General features: G+C 35.8%; 1 protein-coding gene across 2 annotated transcripts in view; it reads left to right on the forward strand.

The window, feature by feature from the left end:
* Septin7 (septin 7) overlaps window positions 1-15,564 on the forward strand; it is a 61,551-nt gene that overhangs the window by 15,171 nt on the left and 30,816 nt on the right. Inside the window, exons 2-3 of one of the 2 annotated variants that reach the window (XM_005078502.4) lie at window positions 3,074-3,078; window positions 4,282-4,384. In XM_005078502.4, coding sequence (XP_005078559.3) covers window positions 3,074-3,078; window positions 4,282-4,384 — 108 coding nt within the window. The remainder of the gene's footprint in view (window positions 1-3,073; window positions 3,079-4,281; window positions 4,385-15,564) is intronic. The other variant, XM_005078503.4, reaches the window with a different exon arrangement.

Genomic DNA, 15,564 nt, shown 5'->3' on the forward strand with positions numbered 1-15,564 from the left:
TTGCTGAATCTGTCCTTGAAGTCACTTATTATCTGCTAGAGCATCTGTCTTTAAAGTCTAGTTAGTACATTAAATTCAAATGATTTTCTGCATTTGCTAATTTGTATTAATATTAGTAATAGTATTAATATAAATGCTACTTGTATTAGTACATGACAACTAGTTCATTAGTTACTCAGACAGCAATCAGAAATTCAAGACTTAATACTCCTCCTACAGGTTAATTATAGATATCCACTTGCTTAGCACTTTGGTATATAGTTCAGTATACCATCCAATAGAAATTTGATGCAAGTTGGGGCTGGAAGAGTGCTCAGTGGGTAAGAGCACTTTACTGCTTTTTCAGAGGATTCTATTTACTTCCCACACTGGTCTGTTTACAACCACCTGTAACTTCAATTCCAGGGTATATGAAACCCTCTTTTGGCTTCTGTGTACACACAGACACACATAGATACATAGGAATAAGAATAAAAATGAATGCTAGTTCATCAATGCATCAGTTATATCTGTAATCCTATCACTAGCCTAAAATGTACAACAGAACATCAGATATGAGAGAGAAAAACCCACAACAACTGTAGATTGTGCTGGTAGGTGGTGGCTCACACCTTTAATTCCAGCACTTAAGAGGTAGGGTCAGGTGGATCTCTGTGAGTTTGAGACCAGCCTGGTCTACAGAGAGAGAGCTCCAGGACTCTGTCCTGAAAACAAAACAAAACAAAACAAAACAAAACTGTAGATTGTTTTTAAAATTCAGGGTAAGGAAAGATTTTTATAATATAAAAAGTTAGCTCACTTAGTTATTTTAACAAATATAGTGTTATATTGTTAGTATATCCTTTAAAGTGTATTTGGTGCCAGGTTTTCTGTGCTGGAGCCAGGTGCTCCAGACATTAGGTTTTATTATCTGGGATGCTTGCGTGCAAATTTTGAGAAAATCAAACTACTTTGTTATTTACCTTTGAACAAAATTTCTTCTAAAGAAATTTGTTTTGAATGTATGATCATTTGAGTTTTTGGAAGTTATCAGTTGTATATTCATATTTTGTTAGGACTGTAGAGAAAATCAGAAACTAGTCACGTGGGAACCAATAAGTTAAATTTTCTAAATAATTTAAATTTAAAATTAAAGTATGTGCAATAGAACAGGATACTTTAAATCAGCCTAATCACTTCCCCGCTGTGTTACTAAATCTGGCCTTGTTAAAAGGTAGCAGTAAAATTATTTCCAAATTTTATGGGCATATTTTCTTTCATTGGGTACAACACAGTTGAAAGGCTACCTTTCCTTTCAGTCTTCTTGGTTTTCTTCCCATCATCCTGGCAGGTCTTTCTCAACCGTAATTGTCAGGGCTTTGCCCTGAATCTGTTTCTTTTTATTAAAGTTTCTTTTTGGGACTCCAATTCCTTCCCAATATCAATGTGTGGACAACTTATTTTCAGCACCAGCCAACCCTGGAATTTCTTTAGTTATATACTTAAAATTGTCTACTGAACACTTCTTGAATATAGTAGGCAGTTCAAACTAAATGTTTAAAGCTGTTGTTGATTTTGGCTCTCACTACTCAGTTTTCTCCATTGTACTTTGTTTTTGTAATTGCCACTAACCATCAAGTTGTTCCAGTCAAAGCCAGTAGCTATCTTTGGTTTCTTTTTCTCTCACTGATGTCCAATTCATTAGCAATATTCCAACAACTCTACCTTCAAAAACATATTTCGAATCCTTAAAATCTCTCATTGGTTCCTAGTAGCTTAATTTAATCTATCTTTTTTTTCTGGGATTATTGCAGTGGTCTTTTTAGTTCTTAAGCTACTTCACTTAACAGTGAAAGCTATCTTTAAAATGCTAATCAGGTCACTTGCTTGTACAAAACCCTCCAGTGGTTTCCCCCCATGTCTAAAATAATATTCAAACTTCTTTCTTTGGCTGAGTCCCACATGATCTGGCCCCTGCCTGCCTGCCTGCCTGACCTCATTTCCTACCTATCCTTTTGTCTCTTTCCTTTGTTAAAGATCACATATCTTCTCTTTTGTTCCTGAAAGTACCAGGTTTTTTTTTTGTTTGTTTTTTGTTTTTGTCTGGTTTATGGTCCTTCCTGTTGGCTGCGATGCTTCCTGCCTTTCTTAATTCAACCCTAAAACAGTACTTATTATGAACCAGACTATTGAGCGAAAGACAATATGACATGGGTATATACTCTTAGGTGTTTTATGCCTTTTTGTCTGGTAGGTTCCTTGAAGTGGCAAAAGAAAAGGGTAGTTGCTGAAGATTTTTCAGTTCTTCTGCATATGCAGTGTGTGTGTGTGTGTGAGACAGTTTTTGAAATTTTGCTTTCACTTGTTAAATTAATTACTTTTAAGTATAAGCTACAAGAATACCTTAACTGCCTCAACTTGTTTATAGTAGGTTGCACAGGTATAAACGTGTATCTTTCCTAGGGAGTTTATCCTACTGTTATGTTTTCTTCTCTGTGCTCTCTAAGTTGTTTTTTTAGTTTTTACAGCCTACAGCTTATCTAATTTTCCCATATGTTATGGCATATCATTTTTTTTACTGCAATCTACATGTCTTTTAAGTTTGAGTTCACAGAATTTGAAATCCAGAGTTGTGGGAAAAGATTTTAATTAAAATGTTTGTGTTTGTCTAAGTTGGGCTGTTGACTGATAACATATAAGTTGTATGAAATTCATAGTACACTTTTCCAAAACTTCATATGTGTACTTCTTTTGCAGTGTTTTCTCTAAGACTTAAGGTGCACAGTATACTAATTGGCCTTTATTAAAAGATAGGAGGTGTTTAAAAGCTAGTGAAAATATGAGAATATTACTTTGGCATGCATAGGAAAGAGTCTGTCTTCAGTTTATTTTGTTTTACTTACTTTTAAGTTGTTGGTTACATGTAAGTAACTTTAGTTTTTTCTGTATTTTGCTATGTTCCCATGGATCTGCTACTCCTGCTTGAACTGAATGTGCCACTACAATTTGTGGAATTCCTCATTTACCATCTTCTGTGAATTTGTTCTATTGGAATCTAAAACACTGGAATGATGGAAATGTTTCCATTACAAAGTAGCTGTGAGTACACTACGTAATTTATACAAAGCCTTATTCATAGTCTAAGTTAAATTTAACTTGTAATTGGATCAAATATGACCTTTAAGGAAATGTGTAACTTAAAACGTAGCTTTAGCTGTATTCATAATAGGCTTTCAGATACTTGGCTTTTAAATACTGTATTCCGATCAGTCTGCTAATTATGTTCAAAATTAGATTTTAGTTTAAATGGCTAGCTTGGCTTACCAACGTTTGGCTTAAGAATTAGTTTATTTTAAAGGAAAGGATGAAAGTTGTGGTTTAGCTATAAATGTGATCCTAGTGAAGAGTGCAGACTCTGTTTAAACTCATGTGTTGGAGTAATGCTTTTATATCACAAGTTGTTTTATCATTAGAATTTAAATGTGTCATAACCTTAGAAGATGTATGTGCCTCTTCTAAGTATTTTGCCACTATATTTGAAGATGATTATTTCTAAAGTAAAATTGAGCAGTAAATCTATTCACTCAGATAATATAACTGTAAACAGTATTTTTCACCACTGGGTCAAATAAGATCAGACTTACTTTACCAGTTTAGAATTAAATTTTTTAAAATTGCTCATGTAATGATTGTTAGGCATCAAAGAATACAAACCCCAAATAACTGACATTTATTATGGTTTACTTTAAAGCCTGGATACATTTCATTCCATGAAGATGGAGGCAGCAGGGTCATGGGTAACCTGGAAATGGGTCTGGAATTACAGCTTGAAAGACACATGCTTATTGACATTGACTTTGAAAATCTTCAAGATTTACAGAAAATAATTGTTTAAACACAAAGTCTGATTTTATTTAATGAGTCAAGATAAATTTCAAGAAACTTGTGTACACATAGGAGATTTGAATTTTTTCATAGTTGGAACTTGTTATTTTGTTGTTCTAGTTAGTTCATCAGTTCCTTGTTACTAACTTACTGTCAAATAAAATCTTTGCTCTGAAACAGGTTTCGTTATTTCTTTGTTCTTGGGTTTTAATCATTTTATTTTCAATTCATGTTCAATTTATTCTGTACATTCTGCAGTTAATGTTATTATTGGTGGCAATATAAAGTATTTGATTTACTATGAATAATAGTTTGTATAAATTTTTAAAAATAATTTGTATAATTAAAAATAATTTAAAAAGAATGAGGAAATTTGAATTGTTTGTTGATTTATGGTTCTTTTTTTACCTTCCTCAGCAACCGAAGAACCTTGAGGGCTATGTGGGATTTGCCAACCTTCCAAATCAAGTGTACAGAAAATCGGTGAAAAGAGGATTTGAATTCACACTTATGGTAGTAGGTGAGATAATTTCTTACTAATCTGGAGTTTTGGTCTTTACTAATCAACTTTGGATGAATTTCAGAAATAATATCTCAAATAACCTTAGTGGATGTATGTTGTATTTTGCCTTATGTGGAAACATTTAAAAATTTAACTTAGTTGCATAATAGGATTTTTATCTCTTTTTTTCTCCTTCCATTATCCCAAACCTATTTTGTGGAAACTGAAAACGGAGAAATGATGGGTGGTTATGATAGAACAGACCAACAACATAAAGATTCACTCTAACTGATGCTTAGAAAGGAAAAAAGTATCAGATAGCTACTTATTATTGCAGAATATGTTTGTTCTCTAGGTAATCACCTTTAGTGAGGTTGTGTCATGTGAACATTTACGTTAAACAAGTAATGTGATTTGAATTGAAAAGAAAGGTAGGATAATAGATAATAATTCAAATGATTGCCTTTAGAATAGAACTCATTGTGTGTGGTATTGCAGGGAAATAAGATTCTCCTTGTTTCCATTCATTTATTTACATATTATATATGAGTACTCTGCATGTGTACCTGCATGCCAGAAAGAGGGCATCAGATCTTATTATTGGGTGCTTGTGAACCACCAGGTGGTTGCTGGGGATTGAATTTGAGACCTTTGGAAGAGCAACCAGTGCTCTTAACCACTGGGCCATTCATTTCAGTCTGTGAACCCTTTGCTCTGCTGTATAATTCATTTGAAGATACTGTTGAGGGTTATGTTGTGTATAGGTTTGTTAATGTCATCGTTCTATATAAAGAAACAGTCCATACTTTTTTTTTACAACCTGGATAATGACAGTCTTATTCTTAAGTGACTATTTTCATTGGCTACAGGCTGACTTTAGACTTTACTAAACTCATGAATGTAAAGGAACTTTGTTATACTTTTCTATTACTTATTTTAAAAAGATGAAAGCCACAGGTGGTGGTGGTGCATGCCTTTAATCCCAACACTAGAGAGGCAGAGACAGACAAATCTCTGTGAGTTCAAGGCCAGTGTGGTCTAATAAATGAGTTCCAGGATAGCCTCCAAAGCTACAGAGAAACTCTGTCTCAAACAACAATAACAACAAAAGATGATGATGAAAGCAGGATTGTTGATGAAAGTTTCTGTCCTGCCAGCCCGGTCTCACAACTGCTTCAACCCCAAATAAACACACAGATGTTATATTAGTTATAAAACTTTTGGCCAATGACTAGGCCATCTTAATGGGCTAGCTCTGTCTTAATTAACCCATTTATATTAATCAATGTTATTTCAACGAGGTCTTGGCTTACTGGAGAAGAGTCCGAACCTGCTACTCTTTGGCAGGCTACATGGCGACTGTGTCTGCCTATGTTTCCCAGAATTCTCCTCATCTCCTTGTCCGTCCTATCTCCCTGCCTCTTGGCCACAGTGTTTTATTCAACCAATAAGAGAAACATATATACAGAAGGACAACCCCCATCATCTACTCTTTTTTTTGTCTAAATAAAAAGAAGGGTTTTGACTTTTACATAGTAAAATTATACATAACAAAACAGTTTACAAGTAAGAACTATAGTTATAGTATTTAGTCCATTAACATTTAACAAGATTTAAAGAAAATATTCTATCATCTATTCTATCTTTGTGAGTTAAAGTCTTATATGTAACTTACCTTTTATCATAACTAATGAAACCAAAACCATAACTATCTATCTTCAACTCCATCAAAGACCACAGAAAGATAATATGTAAACTCTAGAATTGACAGAGACATCTTGCTGCCTTGTCAGTACCCTAAGTTCCTCTGTAATGTTGTGGCATCCATCTTTAGCCCATAGGCCACAGTGTGTCTGGCAGACTTCTCGGTGAAGCAGGAAATCTTTTTTTTTTTTTTTTTTTTTTTTTTTTTGGTTTTTCGAGACAGGGTTTCTCTGTATTGTTTTCGAGGCTGTCGGTCCAGCCTGGCCTCGAACTGAAGCAGGAAATCTTAAACTGTCCACCAGTATTGGCAGTTTGTTAGTCATTTTTCTCTGTATCCTATAGAATGTCTGGCAGACTCTTCCATGAAGCAGGAACCCTGCAGGACTGTGTCATCTTGTTTCAGAGGTCATTTTCCTGTGGGTCCTGTATGTCCAGTTTATATATACAGTATGTAGTCAAACAGCCCAGGCAAGAGCAGTTTCTTGCCCAAATGGCTAGTCTTGCCAATTTGAAGGCAAACTGCAAAATGAGTTTCTTCGATGCCCATCTTCCTTTCTGAAGTAATTGGTGTTGCCAGGAGTAGTTGTGTCTCACTGTCATGAAAAACCCTAAACCATTTTAAATGCCATATTCTGTAGGTCTTTGAAAGATTTGAAGACTATCCATCTCAAATATATCTGTATATCTAGAAAACCTAACATAACTGTAGTTTTGATTATTATAGGTGACTATATATAATCTCTATTTTATTACATATTACTTTTTATTATTTTTTTTTTGGTTTTTACGAGACAGGGTTTCTCTGTATTGTTTTGATGGTGGCTGTCCTAGAACTTGCTCTGTAGACCAGACCAGGCTGGCCTTGAACTTACAGAGATCTGCCTACCTCTGCCTCCCAGAATTCTCCTCATCTCCTTGTCCGTCCTATCTCCCTGCCTCTTGGCCACAGTGTTTTATTCAACCAATAAGAGAAACATATATACAGAAGGACAACCCCCATCATCTACTCTTTTTTTGTCTAAATAAAAAGAAGGGTTTTGACTTTTACATAGCAAAATTATACATAGCAAAACAGTTTACAAGTAAGAACTATAGTTACAATATAGTGCTGGGATTAAAGGTGTGTGCCCCCAACGCAGGGTTGGAAGCCACTCTTAAAGGAGCTTGTCTGCAGCTCCACCTGAGGAAGTGCTGCTACCTAGAAGCTTTGTTTATCTCTGTTCTTTTGTTTTTAGAATCCCTTTTAAAGCTTTTGTCAGGTTTTACATGGAAATTCATGCAAATCACTTTGTTGGCGCCTTTTTTTTTTTTTTTTTTTTTTTTTTTTGGGTTTTCGAGACAGGGTTTCTCTGTAGCTTTGGAGGCTGTCCTGGAACTCACTTTGTAAACCAGGCTGGCTTCGAACTCACAGAGATCCGCCTGCCTCTTCCTCCCGAGTGCTGGGATTAAAGGCGTGAGCCACCAACGCCCGGCTGTTGGTGCCATTTTTTAATGAGAGGTTCTTTTTCTCTTGTCTTGGCTAGTCCCACCGCCCTTGAGTCCCCAAGTGAACACACAGGGATTTATATTAATTATGAAACTGTTGGCCAGTGGCTTGGGCTTGTTATTGGCTAGCTCTGTCTTAATTATTAACCGATTTCTATCAATCTATGTATTGCCATGAGGTTGTGGCTTACCCGGTAATGCCCCGGCATGGTGTTACTCTTCTGGCAGCATTGAGACTCTGTGTGTTGGGTTCACTCTACCTACCTTTCCCAGAATTCTTGTCTCCTAGACCCTCCTATCTTCCTGCCTCATTGGCCGAACAGTGTTTTATTCATTAACTGATAGAAGAAACTTATACAAGAGGACGACCTCATTACAGGATAATGGATGAACTATTCTTGGCAGTTGAGTCTATGCTGGACTTGAACAGTGTATATTGTTTTGCTAATCATGTTACCACATAATTTTTAATTTGTTATTATTAGAATTAAATATGAAATGCTCCTTATTGAGGGGAACAGTATTTTGTGTGTGTTGATTACCACAATTGGTTATGGTGTTTTATCACAGCAGCAGACAAGTAAATAATATACTCATCTTGCTTTTGTTTTTTAAAATAACCACTTTCCAGAGATGGCATTGTCCTCAGTGGGTTGGTCCTTCCGTATCAGTGATCAAGAAAGTGCCTCACAGACTTGATGCAGCCATTTCTCAGTTGAGTCTTCCTCCTCTCAGATGACCCCCCCCACCCCCAAACTAACCAGTACAATATCTGATGGTCAAGGCCGTCTGGTGATAGAAAATTTGTGTTGTTTTCCCATTTTGGGGATGGGGAAAATGGTTTGCAGTAAACACCATGGTCTAATCAAACTTGGGGAGTAAAGGGTTTATTTTACCATACAGCTTATAGTCCATCGTGAAAGGAAGTCAGGTTAGGAACTGAAGTAGAGGCCATGGCAGACTGGTTTTTACTGGATTGCTTCTCATGACTTGTTTAGATTACTTTCTATACTTTCCAAGTCCATCTGCCCAGGGTTGATACCACCCACAGTAGTCTGGGACCTCCTATATCAATCATTAATGAAGAAACTCCTTTACAGACTTGACTACAGGACAGTCTGATGAGACATTTTCTCAGTTAAATTTCTTTTCTCTTCCCCAATGACCTTAGCATGTGAGATGTTGACAAAAAAAAAAAAAACAAAGCAAAATTGATGAGGACATTATAGAGTCTTGTCTTGAGTTGGTCCTCCTATTTAATGCGCTGAATCCTTGGGTTAGAAGTTGTAGATGGAAGTTTCTGCTCTGCCAGGTTCTGGATTAATAAAATAAACACACAGAGGCTTATATTAATTATAAACTGTTAGGCCTATTGCTCAGGCTTTTTACTGGCTAGCTATTAGTCTGTGTATCTCCATGTGGTCTTAGCTTGCCAGTGATGCCTGGGTCTCTTGCTTCCTTGGTGCCATCTCGTTGACTTTCTCTATCCCTATTTGGATTTCTGGCCTGGCTAAGTCCTGTCCATTGGCCAGAACAGCTTTATTCATCAACCAATGGGAGAAACATATATTCACAATATACAGAAAGACTTCTCCCATCAAGAAATAGTAGACCTGTTCCCAACTGGAATATAGTTTTTGTCCCTCTTTATCATAAGGTCTTAACAAGTTAATGAAAAACAGGTTTACTATCTTATTTTTACACTGTTCCTTGAATGTTATTCCAGTTACATTTGTATAGAATTGTGTTTTGGGACTAAAGCTTTTTTGTTAAATTGGGGTTGTGCCTAACTTATTTCTAAATACCTCCACATGTTGATATATTCCTCAGGCCTTAGAATTGTAAGTCATAGAAAACTGAAACTATCCTTAATTTAATAATCTCTTCCCGGTAGGTCCTCATTTTTGAGATCTAAATCCAGAACCATTTTAGTGTTAAACACTTCTTGTATTTACATAAACTTTCAAACTTAATGATGATTTCTTTGTAAAATGTTTACTTTGTACGGTAAACTTTATTCAATAACCTTTCAGAAATATTTGTCAGAGAGGCATGGCAGGCATTCTGTGTTTTCTCTTTCAAATAGCTTAAATTTGTATGATAGATAAAATGAGCATAAAAAGATGCAGCATTTCCAGATAGAACCCTTTTTGATGATCAATTTAAAAAGCTGGTGCCTCAGAGTTCCAGTATGGTAATGAAGGCTGCTGCTGTGTTCCATTGCCAGTGAAGGATTGCAGCCACCTAGTGGTAGAAGCACTTACCAGTAAGCAGGCAGAAGCGTTTCCCCAAGACTTCTTTCTTTCTACCTGTGCTGTTCTAGGAAAGTGCTGCTCACCCCGCAGGGGGGGGCCTTCCACCTCAGTTAATCCTTCTGGTGAATTCTTGGATTAGTGCACGTGTGCCCAGCTAGATTGTAGTTTCTTGTCCCTCCTTATATGGTCTCTCACATACTTGCCCAAAGCCACGTCTTTGATTTCAGATCCAAACAAATTGACAACCAAGGTTTACTTTTTCATCATTTGTATGTTGGGCATATGTTTATTATGTATCTTAAGTCGTAATCCTGTAGTAACTATAGGAACTCATTTCCGGGATAAAATTAAGGTATTAGGTTAGCTTGCTTGCTCATGGTTGCACATCCAGTCTGTTTCTGTTTTTAATATCTAGGCAGAGGCTCGTTTAAGAATAGTAAGTATAAATACTCAGTAGAGTACACCAAAGCCAGTTTATCTAGAGAATTTTTGATCGCAAATCTTTGTTTAAAAATTAATTAAAAAGCATTATCAGTCTGAGTGTGGTAATAACACTTGGGATGCAGAGGCAGGAAGATTTTTAAGTTCAAGGCCATCTCAGGCTGCACAGTGAGACACTGTCTCAAATAAACAAGGCAAAAGCAAAATACCACCATTACCAAGAACCAATGTCAGTGTTCCATGAGATGTGTCTCATTCTTGATGGCTGTGGGGTCAGTTATATTTCTATTTATGCTTCCCTAGACAAGTGGTTGGGCATGAAGGCTTCCATTAGGCTGAGTTCTACACCTCACTAAGTCATATTTAGTAGTAAATCTCAAACCCGGTCTGAAAAAATGTCCTACATGTATTCTATATAAGGGATATACCTGATAAAGCTATGATTACATGTCAGCCATAAGTCCGTTTTTTGTCGTTGTTGTTTTTGTTTTTTGTTTTTTTGAGACAGATTTTTCTCTGTAGCTGTCCTGTCTGTCCTGAAACTTGCTTTGTAGGCAAGACTAGCTTCAACTCCTAAAGGAAGGCATGTACTGCCATGCCTGGCTTAAGCCCATTTTTATTGATACATTTTCTTGACTTAATTTTAAGATTCAGAACTAGGGATAAAGGACAGAAAAAGGGATGATAGAGACTGATAGGGTAATTAGTCTTTAGTTTGGACTTCAGTTGAATTCCTTTAATTATAGACATCGGGAAAATTTGTATTATGCTCCTATTCTGTAGTGAAGTATAGATTACTGGGCAGAACTTTTTGGTGGGGGTCAGATTTAATTCCTTTGAAAATTGGCTGACAGTTTATTATTTTCTCATGAACAGGATTTAGCTGTTTAACTAGGGTTTACTGGTATTTTTAAATCCTTTTGTTAGAATCCATTACCATTGTCATCTTCAAATATTGGCATAATCTGACATAGTATCTTGTATATACTCATTTCTTTCTTTTTAAAAACTATTATTGTGTAGGTATGCATACATGCATATGCTGTGGTCATGGTGTGTGTGGAGATGAGAGGACAACTTAAGAGTCAGTTTTGTCTTTCTACCTTTATGTGGTTATGGGGATTCAACTCATCACTTTAATTGTTCTTAGAAAAATCTTTGGACTTTACAAGAGCCCATTTTCTTAAATTGACTTATTTTCATCATTATAAATAGCCAAAATAACAAAAAAGCTATTGAAAATAGGTAAAATTAAAGAGAAATATTTAATTTTCTGTTACCTAAAAATCTGTCATTTTTGTTTTCAGATATTTAAATCATGAATAAATTTTTCACCATAAACAAAATTCCCAAATCACACTAACTCACAAGTAGAGTCTTAACATGGCTGAAAAAATTTCTCTACTAGTTTCTTTTTATTATGATAAAGAAAAGCTGTCATATTAAGAACTGGAAGCACTGTAAAACTTTGAATATAAAATTATTTCAGAGAGTAATGTTGCAGTCACTTTGTGTGAAATACAATTCAGTAAATACTGAAAAATCACACTGACTATATATGTATCAATCACAAGGATTACATGTACAGGCCTTGATAAAACTTTCAGCTATTGTCACTTGTAGACTGGTAGGTAGATGGTATAGTATAGGAAGCTAAAATTTTTGAAAAAAAATCACACCTGTAGTTCCATATTTAGGTATATGTAGGATGTTAGAAAGCATAAAGTAATTTGTAAGTATTTTTTGAGTACCAAGTCTCTAAAAACCTTTGAAGATGTTACTAACCGTTCAGATTGAAGGATTACCTTCTTTACCCACACATTCATAGCTCACCCCATTATCACCCCGTCCTTCCAACCATCCTAAGCGGAGTGGTTTATTTGTTAAAGAGAAGAATTTGCATTACTATTTCATAATCCATCAAAGTCCACAATTTACTCTGAGGCTCATTCTTGCTGTTAATACATTCTCTGAGTTTGGACAAGTGTAAATGACATGGATCCATCATTATAGAATCTCCTTTAGAATATTTTTAGTGTCCTCAAAGTCCTCTATAATTTACCTGTTCTCCCTCCTTCCCCAGCCTTTGGTAACTTCTGATTTTATTACTGTATCATTGTTTTGCCTTTTCCAGAATGTTATGTAGTTGTAATCATTGAATATAGCTGCTTTTCACATTAACTTCTTTCACCTTGTGATTGCCGTTAGTGTTCTTGCATGTCTTTTCATTGCTCAAAAGACTGTTTTAATTTTGGTGCCAAATAGTATTCTATTTTCTAGATGCATCATAGTTTATCTCTTTACTACTAAAAAGACATCTTGATTTCTTCTAATTTTGGATAATTATAAATGAAGATACAAGAAGTCATGTGGAGATTTTTGTTGTGGCCACTAGTTTTTTTTACTTGCGTGATTACTGAATTTGCATGATTAAAGTTTGTTTTATTTTTTAAAGAAATCTCAGAACTGTCTTCTAAAGTGAGTATCCTCTTAAGGCATTTCCAGAAGTAATGCATGACAGTTTCTTTCACTTCCTGTTACTCTGCATCTTTTTCAGTCTTAATTTGAACAGTCGAAGAGATGTATACCTTTGTCTTACTTTTTTCATTTGCATTTCCTTAATGACATGAAATAATCTGCCTTATATATACTCATTTGCTACTTGTATGTCTTATTTGTATATGCTAAAGTATTGGGTCCATTTTAAATCAAAATGTTGCCCCATTCAGTTTTAAAATGTCCTTATAAGGTTTTTGGATAATAGTGCTTCAGTTTTTTATCCGGTAGGTGTCTCAGGGGCTTTGGGCTCACCAGTGCCTATGCCTCTAGTTTTTCTGTTTGGTCTGTTTAGTATCCCAGCTTGAGTCTTTGATTGCTTGTCAAATAGTTTGTCCATTGGGCCATTTCTCGAACCCCTTATTTTTAACTTTTAAGGGGTTCTTTATTGTTTTCTACAATGCCTGTACCAATTTATACTTCTGTCAATGCAGAAGGGTTTCCTTCTTCCAATACTGCCCAGCACTTGTTACCTCTTATGCTTTTAGCATTGTAACAGGTATGGTCTGATGTGCTTTTTAATTTGTGTTTCCCTGTTGGTTAGTGAGACTGAGTGTGTTAGGGTTCTCTAGTGAAATAGAACTGATTTCATATAATGTTTATCTGTGTGTCTGTGTATACACATGTGGACTGGGTAGCCTAACAATGGCTTTCTCCACACCAGAGAATCTGAGACCCTGCTATATGCTTAGTTTATAAGACTGAAATGTTGAAGGTCTGAAGGATTACTGCTAGTCTTCAGGCTGTGTTGGAAGCCCCAAAGAAGTTGGGTTCTGTGATTACCGAAGAAATACAGAAGTAGCAGCAGTAGGGTAGATGATCTTTCAACAGGGCAAACAAACTCACTAATGAAATATGAAAGAAGTGAGACCTAAGACACAGCATTTTCTCTTGTCCTTGTATCTGGCTACCACAGGAAAGTACCATCCACATTTAGAGTGTATCTTTCAACTTTAAATAGTCTGATCAAGAAGACCACTTGTATGTGAGTGAGTGTGTTATCTCTTCTTTGAATTCAAATCCAGGATAAATCGAAAATTAAGATTAACCATCACACCGAACATTTTTCACATATATGGCCATTTTTAAGTCTGTTGTTTTAAGACAGGGTTCCACTATGTAACCCAAGATGGCCTGGAACTCCATGTAGTTCAAGCTGGCCTTGCAATTAAATTCATTCTGCCCATGCTTCCCAATTGCTGGAGTACAAGTGTCAGCTTGACTTGTATGTTCTTCTTTGAGTTATGTCTTATGACTCTTGCTGAATTTTAAATTAGTTTGTTATTTTGTTGTTGTGAGAGTCCTTCACCTACTCTGCATAGTAACTTCTGTTGCACATAGTTTCCAGATATTTTGTCCTATTTTGGTCACCTCCCTCCCCCATGCTATGTGGAAGAATTTTAGTTTGGTATAATCCTGGAGTCCTGTTTATCCCTCTGCTTCCAGTTGGTTGTCCATGCTTTTGGGGATCACATCAAAAGCCCTCTTAAATCCTAAACCAAGAAGCCAGTAATTGCCGAGATCTATTTCATTGAGCTTTTCCCTGTGTTTCTTACTTATGATTTTATAGTTTCAGGTCTTATTTTTAAATCTTTAATTCATTTGAATTGATTTTTGTAATCTCATAATTTTGCTTTTGAATATTCAGTTGTCTTAACACTGTTTATTGAAGAAAGTTGTTCTTTTTTCACTGTGTGTTTTTCCCATTTGTGTTCCATGTTGAAAATCATAAATTAACATATATCATAAACATGCTCTGAGCTTTAGTCTATGTGTCTGGTTTTATATCAGTACAATTGCTGTTCTCATTACAATAGCTCTGTAATATATTCGGTAATTGGGCAGTTTAATACCTTTATTTTTATTACTCTTTGATACCCAGAATCTTTTTTCTTTTTAGTGTGTGTGTGTGTGTGTGTGTGTGTGTGTGTGTGTGTGTGTGTTACATGCATGTATATATGTGTACCATGTCTGTGCCTGGAGTCCATAGAGGCTAGAAGAGGATGTTGTATCCCTTGGAACTGGAGTTGTGAATGGCTGTGAGCCACCGTGGTGGTACTGGGTCCTCTGTAAAAGCAACAGGTGCACTTAACTACACTGAGCCATCTCTTCAGCACTGATATTTAAGAGTCTTTTTGTGGTTCCCTGGGAATTTGAACATTCTTCTGTGTTGGTCACAAATGTCTTTGGAATTCTGATCTCTTTAGTAATATGGCCATTTACCAATGTTGATTTTTGTTTCAGTTCATAAACACAAGCTTCTTTTTTTTTTATTTGTGTTGTTTTCCATTTCTCTTATTTGATAGATCATGTGGAACTCTTTCATTTTCCTGAATGAAGGAATTCCCTATGTAGACCAGGTTGAACTCTGAGATCTGCCTGCCTCTGCCTCCTGAGTGCCTGAGCACTGAGATTAAAGGCGTGTGCCACCACTGCCTGGTTTATTTCTCATATTTTTGGGTGGCTATTGTCAGTGAATTTCTTTTCCCTCTTCCCTTTGGTTTATTTTCCATAGAGTTTATTATTAGTATGTGGAAACACTTTGGGAGGGCGTGTAGACCTTAGAGTTTTCTAAATATAAAAAATCATGTCACCTGAAACAAGCACATTTTCTATTTTAGACCCATTTTCTCCTTTTCTTGTCTAATAGATGTGACTTGGACTTCCAGTGCTATTCTCTATACATACTGCAGGAATGGACATCTGACTAAACAGTCTTAGAGGAACAGTTTTGACTTTGTAATAGAGTGTATTAGC

The sequence above is a fragment of the Mesocricetus auratus genome, unplaced genomic scaffold (assembly GCF_017639785.1).
Source record: "Mesocricetus auratus isolate SY011 unplaced genomic scaffold, BCM_Maur_2.0 Super-Scaffold_100022, whole genome shotgun sequence".
NCBI classification, from domain to species: Eukaryota; Metazoa; Chordata; class Mammalia; order Rodentia; family Cricetidae; genus Mesocricetus; species Mesocricetus auratus.